This window comes from Grammomys surdaster, unplaced genomic scaffold (genome assembly GCF_004785775.1).
Source record: "Grammomys surdaster isolate TR1022 unplaced genomic scaffold, NIH_TR_1.0 61, whole genome shotgun sequence".
Taxonomy (NCBI): Eukaryota; Metazoa; Chordata; class Mammalia; order Rodentia; family Muridae; genus Grammomys; species Grammomys surdaster.
In genome coordinates, this window is record NW_021604563.1 from 10117711 (window position 1) to 10135937 (window position 18227).

The 18227-nt window shown below is 31.9% G+C and overlaps 1 protein-coding gene across 6 annotated transcripts in view; it reads right to left on the reverse strand.

Moving 5' to 3' along the window:
- Nucleotides 1-18227, reverse strand: part of Pcdh11x (protocadherin 11 X-linked) — a 545209-nt gene that overhangs the window by 277967 nt on the left and 249015 nt on the right. For 4 of the 6 annotated variants that reach the window (XM_028778938.1, XM_028778795.1, XM_028778731.1 and 1 more), the window contains one exon: nucleotides 4890-4970. The exons of the other annotated variants lie outside the window; for them this stretch is intronic. In XM_028778938.1, the coding sequence (XP_028634771.1) occupies nucleotides 4890-4970 (81 nt within the window). The remainder of the gene's footprint in view (nucleotides 1-4889; nucleotides 4971-18227) is intronic. 6 annotated transcript variants of the gene reach the window in all.

Sequence of the window (18227 nt, forward strand, 5' to 3'; positions counted from 1 at the left end):
CTCTCTCTCTCTCTCTCTCTCTCTCTCTCTCTCTCTCTCTCTCCCTGTCTGTGTATGTTTCTGTCTGTCTGTCTGCCTGTGTATTTATGTCTATGTCTGCATATATGTTGACAATGCTTACCTAAAGAATCAAGGACACAAAAATCCTGAGGGGCAGAAAGAAATCCGTGTGACAGAGGGGATAGGGAGAGGAAAAGTGTAAATAGGATCAGGTATGAGGAGAAGCAGGAGAGAATCCCAGAGAAACAGGGGAATAAATTGAAATATGCAGTAGTGTGGGGTGAGTGATTGGGGAGAACCTCTAGAAAGTCCCAAAGACCTGGGATATGAGAAGCTGTCAGGACTCAGTGGGGATGACATTCAGTGAAGTGCACAACAGTGGGGAGATAGAACCTGAAGAGCCACCTCCAATAGATAACCATGTCCCCTAATTGAGGCAGGGGTCACCCACCCATATTCAAATATTTTAATTCAGAATTTTTCCTGTGTGAAGGAAATGCAGGGACAAAACTGGAGCAGCAAGTGAACGAAACATCACCCAGTGAGCAGCCCAATTTGGGATCCCATGCAACACAACAAATGCTGACACTATTACTGAGACCATATTGTGTGTTCAGACAAGAGCTTGGTATGTCTGTCCTGTTAGAGGCTGTACTAACAGCTAACTGAGACAAATCCAGATACTTAAAACCAACCATTAGATTGAAGTCAGCAACCCCTATATAAGAGTTAGGGGAAAAATGGAAGAAGCTGAGAGGGATTGCAACCCCATATGTAAAACCAGGTAAAACAACATTATCAACTAACAGAACTCCTCAAAGTTCCTAGAGACCTAGCCAAAAAAACAAGTATATATGAGCTGGTCCATGGCCCTGGGCTCATGTGTAGCAGAGGACTGCCTTGTCAGGCCTCAGTGGGAGAGGATGAACTTAATCTTGTGGAAATTTGATAGCCCAGGGAAAAAGACTACAATGGGGGTGGGGTGGAGGTGGGTGGTCAGGTAGGGGAACAACATCTAGGAGGCGGGAGGGGTGTAGGTAGATAACTCAGGAAGGGGGGACCAGGCAGAGGGATAACGTATGAAATGTAAATAAATAAAATAATAATAATAAAAGGATTAATGGACAATTTAATAAAGATCTCAATGTCACACATAAATCCTTTAAAGACTGGGTCAGTGGATTCAGGATATTCAAATAATGAGCTACTGTCATTGTTCTTAGTTGCATCTCATAACATAAAAACAAGATTCTATTAATGAAAACACACAATCTTCTAACATAAGACTTTGAAGAATGGAGCTGGAACTGAGCTGGAAGCTTCCTTTCCTGTGGAATAAATCTCATAATTGCCAAGAGTCATCTAAGAGAGGCTAAAAGCTAGCATGCAATGTTCCTGAAATGGATCTGCCACAGACTGTCAATCTATGATGGATTTGCTTCTCTAGAGAATGCTGAGGTTATTATATCTGAGGAAAGATTCCTGCTATTAATATTCGTTTCTTGTTATCATTAAATATATAGTAATCTCTAGGTATTGATCCATCCTTTTGAGCCAATTTTTGCAGACTTAAAATGTACTATGTTATAGTGATGCTCTATAGACAAATAGATAATGATTCTATAGAATAATTTTAGGAAGAAAGGTTTTAGAGGCAGCAAAATTGCTAGAGAGTTGTATACTCCTCATAATAGTAAGTAAAAGGTGCATAATAATGAATATACTGAGCTTTCATAGTTACACTAAAAAGAACTTAGACTTGGGACAATTTTGTGTTTAAGGAAAAACAATTAGGTTCAAGGATAAAGTCATAGGTATGGACTTTAATAAGGTAAAGCAGTGTAAAATAAACTGTTGCTTTAAACTTATAATGAGTATAATAGAATGAAACACTACTTTGAAATTAATATCAACATCTTTGTGTAACACTCGTTCTTTGTAACATTTTATCTCTGAGGTAATTTTCTAAAGATCTTTTTGTCTAAGAAGTTATAAACGACTAGAGAAAAGAAATAAAGTTGTTGGTTGAATGATTTGGCTTGGGGAGTTGTGCCACATACATACGTACATACATACATACATACATACATACATATAAACAAATATGTATGTCTTTGTCTATATGTTTGTTCATAGGTATATGCGCATGTACGTAAGCATGCTTGAATCCTTGTAGAGTTCATTGTGACTGATTGTCAAGTCTGGCCACAGTGTCGGTGGATGAATTTTTGAGTGTGTATATGTCTGTGTATATTTGCATGTATAAAGGGCACGTTTGAACTCACAGCTGTTGTGACAGTATACACAAGATCTGTGTAATCCTGGCCAGACAAAATGGATAGGGAAGTGGACATGAAATCCTATCTGCTGGTGATGGTGAATCAGATTTTCTCTAGTGTTATGGCCCCTAATAAGTAGACTACTCTCCAGTGAATGGGGAGCAAAAACACAAAATTGATTGAGTCAGGAAGGGAGTAGACCTTGACAGAGTTCTTAAGTATTAATATGATCAACACATGTTTGAAATTAGCAAATAACTAATGTTTCTTAAAACAAATGAAAAACAAAACAAACCTCAAACTTCTACCCCTGTTCTCTATTCATTATAATGCTACAGATAGGATATAACTTACCATTCTATGTTATATCTCATTTAAAATTATACAGTTATTCCTGGAACTTTAAATTAATTAAATACTCAAGCACCATAACAATGGAGATTGGCAGATAATTAGACACAAGTAAAAACCAGACATAGTGTCAAATTACTTACTTTCTTCTGTTGGTATTGTCCATTTGTTAAAAAAAATAAAAATATTTAAGGTACTCACTTTTTAGTCGAATACAGTTATTTGTAACTACCTGGCTTTATAAAATGCTTCTTAGTGACTTCTCTTATTTGTAGAGGGAAAATATCTAATTCTAACTTTTAACTGTGAAAAACCTTAATAATGTGTTCTCTTGTAAGATTAAATCTTGTGACACAATAGCACATGTTTAAGAGCTCTTACTTATATCAGTGCCAGAATGCCCATGCTGGTATAAGTCTCAAGCAAATTTAAACATTTAAATGATGAATAAGGTAAACTTTTTCTCAATGTTTCTATTCTGAAGATTGGTGGTTGCATGTTTAAATAATCAATAATCTTATAGTATAATTTTATAACTTCTGTTGGACATGAATATAGAGTGGATATTATGGTCACAATCTACAGCAATTTTACAGTATCTGAATCAGAAGAACTATAAAATTTGATAGCTAGAAACTGAAATTTAATAAACCAAATGTAGACCCAAATAATTTGAATTTTGTGGAAATTTGAACAGTTGCTTGTTTTGAAATATATTTTAGGAGATTAATCATTTCTTCCCACAGTGCACAAAATAATTCTGAAACCCTTCCCAAGAATACATTTTAACTATATTAAATACTGTAGGATGCTATTCTTAAGCAAAACATGGATTTCAAAAGTTTATAAAAATAAATAAATATGATTTTTATCTAATGTCATAAATTCTTATTTTGTGTATACATTTTAAGAATTTATTTCCACTGTAACAAATTTTTAAAACATTTGAAATAACTAAATAAATAACTAAATAGAAGACAATGGATGATTTATTTAGCGTCTTGATTAGATTCTTGACTCTTAGTATTTTGTGTGTACTATTATGAATTGATGCCACGACTTGATCTATGATAGGCAAAAATTTTCCAATATTTTTTTTTCTCCAGAAAAGACCATTATATTATCAACAATAAATTATACTGTGTTTTCTGTATCCTAGATTTTGGATGTTCCCTTAAAAAAATCTTGAATGTATTTCCTTGTCATATTTAATTAGTCCTGAAGAAAATGAGAAAATCCACTTTGAAAATAAATCACACTTGATTTAAAAAGTCAATCTCAAGTGTCTATGATGCTGTTTTTGCTAAACCTACCTTAATGTGTAATTGTATTTTAAAATAAAAAAAAAACTCATTTTTAAATCTATTACCTCAGAAATAAAACTTAGTTATAAATCTAACAGTCTTTTAATAAACAACTATTAAACAATCTATTGTAATTGATTCAGCAAATGATTATTTTTATCAAATCTCACTGAAAAGAAGTAATGCATCAATGTGCCTGAAGAAGATTGACAGAGCACATATTGAGAGACACTATTTCCTTATATTATTATAAAATCTTTGAAGATTCTGAGGCTCAACAAATCTATCACTCTCCATTAAGGTTTTCAAACAGTACGTTGAATGAAAGAAAAAATTGGGGTAGACTTAGGGTCATGACATCTGCTATAATTGTCTATTTCTTTCTTGCAAACTCTGAAATTTTTTTCAAAGAAATACAATAATCTGAGTATTTTTCCCTGCTATTGTATTGACTAGAAAAGACTATAAATTTGAAAAGGAGATTTACATGTCTCTACTAATTTATACTCAATACATCCACTCTTCTTCCAAGCAGTGCTGCTTTAGGAACTTTAAGCTTTGTAACAGCACCTCTTCTCTTAGAGCAGTTTTTTTCAGCTATTGTCCCATCCATTACATTATCTACCCCAGAGGTTAGAGGAATATTTTTCAATGTTTGTTTTTTGGTTTTGTTGCCAATTCAGTTTTTCTAAAATTCACTTCAAAATTTGTGTCTATTCTGAAATTAAATAAACAACCCCATTTCTTTCTTCTCCATGAATAGACCTTAAACTTTAACCATTTTATCATTCTAATTTTATATGCATTGCATATTATACATTAGCAGTTTTATATTTCATTCAATTCTGTTAACTGGTATATTGTTAATTTGTTTTAATAGACCCAAACATTGTAGCTTTGGAGAGAATATTTTAACTTTACTACAAAAGAATTGAAAGGAAATGTTGTTTCATACCTGTGGATGCGGATGAGTCCAGATTTCCACAGTGTTTGCATCTTTCATGGGTGTGTGAGATCGAACCACATCCTTCATTGGCTTTGTAAAAGGACAAAAGGGATATTATAAGATGCTTGTTCATCAAAATTCATACATACTTACATACACACAGTATATTCACACAGACATTTTACACAAAGAGATGAGAAAATTATCTTTCATAATAAACTATATTTATGCAACAAATGAGTTATTTGTAGGTTAAAACATGCTGACACTACCAGGTCCTAAAAATAAAGTGTGAAACAGAAAATATTTTTATTTCTCATATTGCGTATATTCAAGTATAATGAAGCTGTTTGTTATATATGAACAAATGTGTAAAGAACAACTTAATGGTAGATAAGTCAAAGTTTTAGACAGAGAGAATTTCAATCTAATATTTTTATAAATCAGTGACTTGAAGAGCTATATTTACTGATTGCACCATTATCTAAAATTAAAATTTGCCCTGGGTGAGGTATGACCCTGCATATATGCCATGTGTCATATAAAGGCATAAAGTATATAATAAATGCCAAAAGAATTTATGAACTAATGAACAAACACTAATATACCATGCCTGAACAGTGATCAACATCTAGAAAAGATGAAATTTCTGTAATCCATTTATGTATTTTTTTATATTTTCTTTATTTACATTTCAGATGTCATCCCTTTCCCCCATCCCTCCTCCAGAAAGCCCCTATCCTATTCTCTCTCCTTCTTCGTCCTTTTTTTCTTTATTAGTATTTTAAGTTAACATGCAAAGTACTGGGTTTTATTACAACATCCCCATACATGTGTCATTAGAGTTCTGATTTGTTTCCCTCTGCCCCTTCCCTTTCTTCCTCTAGCTAGTTTCCTCATCTGATTTCCAGTCACATGTATTCCATTACCTTCCCTCCTCATCTTCTTTTTTTTTAAATTAGTAACTTTTTTAAAAAAAAATGTTAATCAAAGGCTTTATAGGTTTGGTAATGCTCAATAAGAAGATGTCCATACAGTCAAGTGTAACCCAATACCCAACCTAGATATACCAACTATCTTTGACTGGCGGAGACAAATGAACATCTGCCTCCATGTTCCCCCCTCATCTCTTAGCGTCTCCGCTCATTCTCCTCCTCCTCTCCTTACTCCTCCTCTTCCTCTCCTTACTCCACCTACCTTAGCTCCTCCTACATGTCTCACTTCCTGTTAAAATAAAACATTTCTCTCAAAATACAATTAGTGTATAACTATACAAATTTGTATCAGTAAGGTACAAGATAGACCTAATACCCAGTTCAAAATTTTGTTGACTAACCAGAACCTCTGTCACCTCTCCTAACTAAAAAACTTAGTTCTGAACCTGGCTTTTTTCTTGGCTTTAGAATGAATGTCAGCTGAAAACCATCCTCGCAAATCTTTTCTCTAAAAGTAAATAGTCAGGATTGACTATGAGACTATAAGTCTTCAACCCCGTCAGAAATCCAGAATGGCTGAATTAACTGAAATTATGGGAAGCACAAAGCATAGCTTCTAAAATTAGCCAATTTATAGAGACTGCTGAACACTTGGACAGTCCCTATTCTACAAAACGTTGGAGCATCCGATCTTCAGCCTTCTGGCCCAGGATCATCTGACAGACCTAGTGATACAGAATTATTAAGGGCTGATTACTCTGTCTTGGCAGATATAATCAGTCGACTATTCCACAAGTGTGTCCTTTTCTGGACAGTACTTTGTCTATAGATGGAAAGAGGCAATTCTTGCCTAGTGGCTGTCTCACTACACCTCGGGTAACTACAAACATGCTCAATTTCTTCTTAGAATTCAAGACAGGAAACTATCAGGAGCAGACAGGTCTCTAATCAAAATGAACATTAATACAGAAATGTTTGTAACGTCTTCTGATGTTTTGAAAACCAACTATCCATGTAAGGCAATCTGGACTAATGTCTGTTAACTCCTCTTAGCTATTTCTAAATAAAATACAGAAAACACCCTAACCATAAACTCAGAGCTATGAATTTGCTATAGGCCCTTAACTCACAGGCTAACCATCTTGAATCAATTTAAAGAGTTAAAGAAGGACTGGGTCTAAGCCTTGTATTCCTAAATGTGTTATATAGGCACAATGCCTATGAGAGTAACAATATTAATCTCACTTTTATATCAATAAGAAACTCATATCAATGAAAATCTTAAACTTGAAATCAAAGTGAATTTTGTACCTTTTAAGAAATTATAACTTCAGGTTAATACCAATTACACAGATTTCTACCAATAGGCTATGACTATGCAATAAATCCTAGCTATTCCTCCCTCTTCCGACAAAACCACTACTTTTCCCTAGAAAGACAGCCTAATATTAACCACCTCAGTCCCCAAGCCCAGAGAATAGGGGCGCTGACTCTTCATTAACTTCTTCAAGCTGATTACTTATATTATAGAGTAGATTCTCTATCCTTTAAACATTAAAAGCACATGATATGTGTTTTCATTGTATATGATTTTAAGTAATGTGTTAAAATGTTGGGGAAGGAAATGGTCTCATTAATGAAAAGACCAATTTTTAAAATATAAAAATAATATAAAGAGATGTCTGATGGCTGTTTTCATATGAAATTAGTGTAGCTGAAAATCTTTGTCACAAACCTTATATTATGTTCTAATTATTTTGTGATGCTGGATAATGCATTATGAATTATAATGATGTTGCTAATTAATACTCATCAGGGTTTCATGTGGTGTGTGAGTGTCTGTGTGTGTGTGTGTGTGTGTGGGTGTGTGTGTGTGTGTGTGTGTGTTGTTACCAGGGCGCATTTATCATAATAAAAAAAGAAAAGAAAAAAAAGCAAATGAGGATTTTGAGATTATTGATGAAATTGGGTCATAATGACTTTATTATCAATTAAAGGTCAACTCATGTATTATGAAGTGATACTATTACGGTCACATAAAACTGACAGTGTTAGTATTACTATACAATAGTCACTATGTTTCAACTCACTGCAACACAGCAGCTATGGGAATCAAAATTCAAATTGAAAAACACTATAGCAGATTTTTCTCATGAAGCAAATAAAATGATGATGGCATAATCTTCTTGTGTGCTGTGTAATGTTTGTTTTTATTATTAAACGTTTATTTCTGTACCAGCAGAGAGCTGAGTACTTACTGTTGGACTTTGATATTGTTATTCAGCACCTTCATCATATTTGGTAAACACACTTATCTATCTTTTTGATTGGTTTAATAAATATATAACAGCCTATAGTTGAGGAAGAACATCCTGGCAGAGGTAGAAAATGTGTGATTGAGAAGAAACAGAGAAAGTCAGATATACCAGACACAGTGAGAGGTAAATGGGCAACATGATAAATATGGACTAGTATAAAATGGGGTTAATTAAGTTATATGAGCTAGTTGGGAATAATCCTAAGATACAAAGCCTACTCTTATATAAATAGTATTAAGTCTCTGTGTCATTATTCAGGTTGGGAAGGTTATAGACAGTCCAATAATAAAATGAGGCTATGAGGAAATAAATTTTGAAAAACTTAATCTTTAATATAGTAAAAATCCATTTATCAATGGTCATTAAATTAAATCCTGATTGCAGAAATTGTTAAATTGTATTCAGAAAACCTAAATTTGGTATTAGCTTTATAGTAAGTAGAGTTACACAAAAAGTTACTGATATTAAGACATCAAATAACAATGAGGAATTTAGAAAATAAGAAAAGACCTGGAACAGGGTTCTTTGTCTCCCCATCACTTAACAGTTGTTACCAACATTAAACATTTATTCATTATATGAAAAATCAACACTAGATTTGAAATGATTTAATATTTGCCTCTTTGAATTACTCCCATGAACAAAAAGAATCTAGCTTATTTTTAAAGATGTTGAAATTATTTACTGTTTTGACTGATAATGAGAAAATATATGTGGGACATAAACTGGTTCATTTAATCAAAATATTGTTAAAATATTTAGTATTCAAAGTATAGTTAGTTGCTGTATCAATCACCACTTTGTTTAACTGAATCCCTATGAGTTTGTAAATTTTTGTCAAAATTTCAGGCTGCATAGTCTGACTCACAATACTAACAAATATTTGGATACTTTACCAATAACAATGATTTATGTAGATATTTTGAACTTGATGCTGAGATTAAAATTTTACTGAATGAGAAGGAAAACTCTCATTATTACCAAACAATGACTCATACTGCAAAATAACTTTCACTATAGACTTGACATTCCTAAGAAATCAAACTACAAGTACTAGATAAAACAGTTTTTGTATGTGAAACATAAACCTCAGGAAAGACATTTTTATAAGTAAAGTATTTTTTTATCACAAATCTTATAAAATTTATGTATAGACTCAGTGCTATCCAAAATTTAAAGCAGGAATCAAAATATCTATCCATACAGAATTTTTGAGTGAGTCATGACAAATATGTAAGTGACAAAATTTATCTAACCTGCAATGGGAAAGAATTAATATTCAACAAAATTATATGCTAAGGAGAAAACTAAAGAATATAACCTAATATGTTTTTCATATACCATACAAAGGAACTAAAATCATTAATACGCATTGATATTGAACTTTATTTCTATTTATCTATGAATGAAGGCATTATAGATCTGAGGTAAAAAGTTCATACATCTCCTGTATTGTGATGAAGTTGTTCTTTATTAACATTGCCTGTTCCCTTATCCAATTTTGGTGAAAATTCATTTTCTCTTTGATCATATAAGTATGCTCACTCCCTTTCAGAAAAATTCTGCCAAACCCTCAACTACAAAGCAGGAAAGGAAATTGTGTAAGTAAATACACTAAACAAAAAAGGATGGTAGATTTTAGAAGCAGAGGATGGGAAGGATGTTTTGTTTCTTTTTATGGTTTTCAGAGAAGGCCATATATTTAAAATTAGGAAAATACATTATATTCAAAATTATTTAAATGCCAGAGATGTACCAGAATGGTAGGAAAATGTATACATAACTATGGATGAAATTTAGATAGATATGCAAATTAGCCAAGAAACTATACAGGAAGCAAACTTAAAACATTTTCATATGCCTGAGTAGACTTAAGCTCATAAGTCACTATATATACATGTATATATATGTACATATATATACACATATGTAATATATATATGTGTATATATATATATATATATATGTATATATAATATCTTTGAGGTTTTATATGCATATTTAAAGACTCTAATTTAAATACAATCTATTTTGAGTAGATAACTATATGTCTGAGCAGCTTCCTGTTTAATACATAACACTAAATTAAAATATCTATTGAATTAAATAATGATAGCATATTAAGAAACAAAGTATACAAATATACCTTGCCCAGTTAACTTTAGTAACTGTCTTATAATACAATCTATTATTTAATTATACAAAAAGTTTATTTAAAAATTTGTACATCCATACAAATGAAAAACTCAAGACACACATGCTTGAAAGTGTTACTTGCTACTCTATCCTGTCAAACCAAGACTCCCAGTTATAAGACTGAAGAAAGCATGCCACAGAATGACTTCAAAATATAAAACATTACAGGTTAACTTTAATGCAGATAAGACAAATTACAATTGTTGCAGTCTATAGTACTTAAAAAGATTGTTTGACTGCCTTATGAAAACTGAATATGGTTGATCATTGACACCTGAAAAAGAAATGCAAATATGAATTTCTTATTCTTTATATGTACAATGTACTGAACAATCTGTACCTGCCCTTTTATGGAATTGAATGTCAAACTGTCAAGAAATGAGTAAAATGGTTTAAAATAATCACAGTCTTTGTATCTTTAGGCTCATTTTAATCCAGTTCACTTGAAGATAGCATTCAGAGCCAAAAAAGCCAACAATGGTTCTTACCATTGATCTTAGAACATTTTGAAAAGTGTTCTTGCCATTATTGTTAATAACTAACATAAATTTTCAAATAGAAGGATAGGAAAATATCAAAAATTATTATTACTCCTGAATTAGACATCACAGTTCTTAGTTTAAATATTGGAAAAGAATCTGATGTTTTGTAAAACTGAATTAGATTTCTTAATCATGAATCATTGTTTCAGGAGTGATATTTGTTCACCTGAATAAACAGATAAATGTGAAAGAAAATATGATTACGTTTATAATCTCTCCTTTCAGAATCTTGAAATTTTGAGCTTGAAAATGTGTCTAGAATTAACTTGTATTGGTTTAAATGAGATGCATTCCCCCATAAGTCTCATGCACTTGAATACTTGTTCCCAAGTTGGAAATTGTTTGAGAAGGAATAGAAGGCATAATCTTAATAGAAGTATATCAATGGGGGCAGGATTTGAGATTTCAGAAATACTGCCATATGTATTATGTTCCCACTTTCTTGCTGGTGATCAAACTCTGAACTGCTGCTCAGGGTACCTGCTGCCTGCAACTACTGTTACTGTAACAGGAATTCTAAGTCTTTGAAACCATAAAACGAATATAAACTCCTTATATAAGTAGACTTGGTCATGGTATCATCACTACAATAGAAATAGATTTTTTTGTAGAGAAATTGGTTAAGAATGTATTTAACATAAATATTCAAAATTCCACTAACTAGCCCTCTTCTTACACCCTCTATACCACAATCAAGAAGTTAATTTTAGGCTCAACTTCCATTCACAGAAATTTCTTAGCTCTGTGATAATTGGGAAAATATCTCTTGTATTCAGATTATTTATTTTCTCAGAAAAGTTTCAGAAGCTGTTATCTATGACCTAAAAGTGCCATTTCTTTATTCTCTTAAGTTTTTAACTTTATCTTGAACATTATATTCATAAATATGGCAATGGTTACAAATATATGAGACACAATTGATACTCACTTTTATACAAATAATTTATACTTGAATGATTTCTATTAAAAATTTAGTTTAGTAAATTATTTAAATTTTTATTATAAATTTCAATTCATGATTTTCAATGGTAGAGAATATACTGTAGACGTTTCCTAAAAGTAAAAAACACATACACAAAAATCTTTTATATAGCATATTCCTATAAGATTGCAAGTTCCTTAAGACAGAAGACAAACAACTCAAAATAGCATCAGAAAGTCTCTGAAACTAATCACATTCATTATGCCCCTCCTTCCCAAAGAAGCTTCCCAAGAAGCAAGAGTGCTAAGTGTTACTCTTAGACAAAATAAACTGTGATGAAGACTCAGAACAGACCAACTGGAAGAAAGAAGGAAAAATCAGCTAAGATGCTTGAAAGAGGTTTAAATGAACTAAGAATCTTGAAAAGAACACTTTCCAATACCTTGAGATACCTAGAGACTGTGAAGTATGTTCCAAGTTCCCAGGTTTGGTGAGCAGTCACCTGTGCTGGAATAGTCTTTTATGATGTAATGGTCTTTGAGTAATTTTTGCTCTTGTAAATAACCCTTATCCTCATTGCTGTGAGAAAACACAATAAAATCCATGGGTCCACCATGTTCGACTTTGAAATGACCATCTTTTGGTCTGTTAGGAGCTCTTTTTCTGGGGTGAGTATATATGCAGTGTCTCCTCAGGAAAAGTTTTGTCACTTGCAAATTGTGAATCAATTCCTAGTTTTCTTAAAATATTCCTTGATGTCTTTTACTATTTAGTTCACTGTCTTCTATTAAAGGTATTTAGAATTATATATTCTAATATAAGCTCAGAAATTGAATTTTTGCCATGACTTTTTTTGAAAGAAGAGAATAAAATTAAGAATATATAAATGTTTTCTGTCCACATGGTAATTTACATATGCTTATTGAATTAAGCGGAAGTGAAAGCTTTGTTTTTTGCTTGTTTGTAAGTTGTGTTAGTAGGCATGGATTTCTGAACTGAAATTGATAGTCATGCTTGGTACATGAACAAAATGATTGCACAGCAATTTAATATAAAATTAAATTTAAGAGAGCATATACCTAGGTGAGTTGACTTTATGAAAGCTACAAGGACAAGGTCTTAAAATATAAAGATGTGTGATTTATTTGTCTTATCCAATTATTTCAAGGAATGACTGAATTCTTCTGAAGTAGCTGGACATCTACTTGAGAAAATGCAGATGGTATTTTATAGATATATCAGTATTTAAAGCACCTGCTTGTTTTAATGATAACCTAGATTCACTTTCAGATACCCACAGGACAGCTCACAACCATTTGTGACTCCAAGTTCAGGGAATCCAATGCACTCTCCTGACTTTCAGAGTCCTGCCTGCACATGATGCCCATACATATACTCAGGCACACACGACACAAAAAAATTAATATATTGTTCAAAAATAAAAATGTAAATCTTTCTTCTGAATATTGAGAGGTCCAAGAGAAATATGGTAAAAATTAAGGAGTGATTGGATGAATTCTAAAGGTGCTACCCAAAGCAAACAGCTGTTTTAAACTTGTCTTCAAATATACTCAACAAAGTCATCAGATACAAAGTTAACAATCTAGGGTTACTTCATTAAAACTTTTATATGTTAGTCGTCAAGTCATTGTGTGTGTGTGTGTGTGTGTGTATGTATGTGTGTTATACACATGCTTTTATGTCTGGTGTCTGTGTATGTGGCTATGCCCCTATGTGTGCCATGTGTGTGTTTGTCCCTCTGTGTTTATCTGTTTGTGTGTGTGTGTGTGTGTGTGTATGTATGTGTGTTATACACATGCTTTTATGTCTGGTGTCTGTGTATGTGGCTATGCCCCTATGCATGCTACGTGTGTGTTTGTCCCTCTGTGTTTATCCGTTTGTGTGTGTGTGTTTTTGTGAGTGTGTGTGTATGTGTAAATTTATATTCTGTAATAGAAGAAGTAGTGTTACAAAAGGTGGTGAATTAACATTGAGACAGCTCAGAGGCTTAACAAAACATGACATAAGAGATGCCAGATGGTTTGGAACCAGATTGTAAAATTTAAAAAATAATCTTCACTTATGGGTTTTAATGGTTGTATCTCTCTTCTAAACCCTCTGCTCTTAGACTAGGATGATTCTGCAAAATTATAGATCAGTCTTTCAAGAACAGCTTCTATGAACCATCTCCTTAAGTCACAGCTAAACTGAGCAAGAAGATTACATGTTATTATGATGTAGCACAGCAGGATTTTCCCCCAACAAACATAATGATGTGAAAAAGGATAAAGTTATCATTCTGCTCAAAGAGGTCATCTATATAAGCACAGAAGAACAATGCATTTCACAATGATTATCTAGACACCGTGAAAGGTTCACATTGAAAGGGATCTTTCTTAATGTTTCAATAAAGTATTGTGACCCTCAAAAGCCTTCAGAACTAAACAATGATCAGGCATCTCACTGAGGATACTTGGGAAAGCAAAAAATGGGTTTTTTTATAATATCTTAATGAACAAGATTCATATGACAAGAAACAAAAGGGACTTCTTTTCAAACATGAATATTTGATAAAAGAATATTAAAGCCATCCAACATCTATGTTTTTATCTGTTCAAGACTTACATAAGGTGTAAAAAATTCTCACTAGGTTTCTTTTCCAAATGAAAACTCTCATGGGAAATTGATATTTTACAATTTATCTAACTTACTCATAGATGTTATTTGAACTTATTTTTAAAAACATTTTTTACTGTTTGATAACATGCATTTAACATTTTTTTGATCAAAATTACTCCCATTCCTGCCTTCCCAAGTTTCTCCTTTAATTTCAAAACATATTTATCCCCCAACTTCATGTACTCTTAAAAAACCAAACAAACAGAAAACAAAACAAATAACAACAAAAAAGCTGCAGTGTCTACTTAATTTTACCTATAGGTGGATGTATGTAGACTTTTGTACTGAAGCTTTAACAGCCTCTTGGGGCCATACTCTAAAAGCAAACCTGCTTATTTTGACTTATTGACAATACAGTTTGCACCACATAAACTCCTCATTGTTACTGTGACAATTTAATTTTATAAGTACTAATTTATAATCAAAGAATTAAAAAATAAAAATGCAAAAGCACAAATATATCATAAAATGAATATTCCACTTTACTATTTAAAATCATTCATTACTATTGCTTTCTATTGCTATGAAGGCATTAATGTAAAAGCCATTAGTGTCCTTTTCTAGCTATGAACTCTATAAACAACATCCAAATATCTAGGCAAGACAGATATTACCAATCCACTGCTACATCAATTGCACAACTATTATGGTGGCACCTAATCACTGTTTCACTGAACTTGAGGAATGTTCCATGGGTAAAAATTATACTTGGTAATATAAGTCAACCAAATACTCATAGTTTTCAATATCTTTGGTACTAGAGAGGAATGTATAGTATTTGTTTAGTTAAATAAATGTGAAATTAAACTGGCCTTTTAAATGTTTATATATGTACTCACAGAAAAATGCTGCATATAGATTTATTAAGAGAAATATCCTTTTCCAATAAACTGTTAAATAGGGAGACTTATTGTTTCACATGATTGAGAATAAGTGAGTATTAAGTACTCAGTCCTAAATAGTAAGTTAATACCACTGTCTCTAAGGCGCAAAACATGGAACTGAAGAAGGGGCAAACATAAAGTAATAAACAAAGATAAGGAGGAAGGGCAAATATAGTTATATTTTGAGAGTGATAAAGCTATTGTGCTTAAGTTATAATAGTTATGACTATCTACAATGGGTCTGCATAAGACTGTATTTAATTATTCAATTATGTATAGAAGAAGAACTCATAAACCACATCTTATACTACTAAACCAATGACTACAGATGAAAAGGCAGTAATTGTCTTTATCTACCAAAGTTAGGTGCTCTTGGCTCTATTGAATAGTTCAAAACCTACGGTCATATAGATCATTGGGGTTAAACACAGAGACTCAAAAAACAAAACATAAATGCTAAGTATGAAGATCAGAGAACTTTGACAGAAGGCAGAACAGAGAGAGATACTGTATGGTGAAAGTGAATGAATTGTGCACATGTATGAAACTGTAAAGGAAGAAAATTTAATAAACATGTATGTAAATTTTGTTTACTAAGCAAAAGCTGCTGATTCATTAGTTCATATAACTAAACCACTAATGAACTAATTTAAGATGATTTATATAGATAAAAAGCACTTTATACAATGCAATTGGTAAACATATTTTATAAGCATCTGAAGAAGATGCATTGGATTAGAATAAAGACTTTCACATGACACTGACATTTCTAATTCTCATGAAATCTTAGAATACATAGTAAGTGTGAGGTCAAGGAAGAATTTTAACTTGAAGTGGTCCAATACCCATTTTATTATCAAAGATTCTGCTCAAAATAAAGGAAACATATGTAACTGAAATTAAATGAATGAATATGCAATGGCTCATAAATATAACTGGTAGGAAAAATTTACTTATCTATATGTGAATGAACTCTACTTCAATCATATGCATTTATGGAAGGTAGATATGTAAAAGGCAAATACTTTAATATTAATATCAAAATAATTTTCATGTTAGATTAATTAAAGCAAAGCTACATTATGCTGCACCCACATGGTGGCTTATAACTATCATTAAATCCAATTGTTGGAGATCTTATACCCTCCTCTGGCACAAGACCTACACATGATGCAAACACATATATGAAGGAAAAATATTGACTTATATATTTCTGTTTAATCTTTTAAAAGCTGAATAACTAGAGATCTAAGAGTTTTTGTTGTATCACAGTTAGAGTAGACTCACATTTATGTCTTTACATTAAAGAAATCTGATAATATAAACTATATTAAGTATATATAATATGATCAACATCCTATAAGTTAGTCATTTCATATGAATGTCAACAGTTACATTTATGTTATTCCCTTATAATGTCATAAAAATTTTAACTTTGGTATCAGTAATAAGATAAGTTAACAAAATAAATGGTTTCCTTACTTTTCTTTGAAATCTTTCTCAACTATTTTTTAGTTGTGGTAATTGAACTTACAGTCTTACACAAGCTAGGAAAACACACAAAACTGAACTATTTTCCTATTCCTTACATTGACATTGTAAAACACAAGATTATCAGGATTGTTTTCAGTATATTTTCCTCAATTTTCTCTTATATAAAAATTAATGAAGTAAAGAAGAATAATGAATACATGATGTCTTTCTTGGATAATATATGTTCTCCATATTTATAATGATACAATTTTCTTCTAATTAATCATAGCAACTATTTGAATAGTATCACAAGAGTTCTGTTCACTAAAATATCCATTTGGATTTTACCTTCCTAGCAGTTTTCCAGGAAATATCATTTGAATACAAATATGACATATAGTATCTGGTTACATTAGTACACTGGGTAGGAAATTTGTTTTCAAAAAGAAATTATGGTGAATAGTAGTTTATTTAATATATGTGGTAGCTAGACTTATGTCAACTTAACACAAGCAAGATTATCTAGTACATGGAAGCCTCATTTAAGAATATACTTCCATTTCTTTGTGCTATAAACAAGGGTATAGGACATTTTTTAAGTTAGTGATCAATGTGGAAGGACAAAGCCCATTGTAGGCAGTACTATTACTGAGATGGTAGTCCTGAGGGCTGTAAGCAAACAGACTGAGCAGACCATGAAGATCCAGCAGGAAGCAGCACTCCTTGTAGCCACTATATTACCTTCTGCCTCCAGGTTTCCACCCAGTTTAATTTCCTGCTATTATTGCCTTCAATGATGATTATGAGATGGCATATTAAACCCTTTCTTAAGTTGCTTGTGATCACAACTAGAGAAAACTGAACAATGAAAATATGTAATTATGCTAAATTATTCCTGGGTAACTTGTATATATATAGAGAAAGACCTTAATATTCCATTATAATTATTATGGTATTGGGAAATGCAGAGGTGGCCGAACAATGGTGTAAGAGCCTAGAAGAAACTGAGGAAAGGCTCTTTAAAAGTTTGTCTGATCATTTCCTCAATCATTCCATTCTATCATTTTTGACTCCTGCTGTGTTCATTTCTTCTTAGTTGCTGAGCATAAACGTAGGCCTTATGCTTGGAGGAGGATTAAAATTGTGCAAGATATTTGGATTCCTAATGTTTGTGACCTTTGTGTAACAAGTTATAATATTTTTTCTTGTACATATTATCTACCATAAACAGTTCAAAATGTTTTTCTTATATTCTATTTTACTGGCTATAAATGTCTATACTAATGGTTTGCAAGTCCATGATGAAAAAGAAATATATATATATATATATATATATATATATATATATATATATATATCACACACACACACACACATATATATATATATATATATATA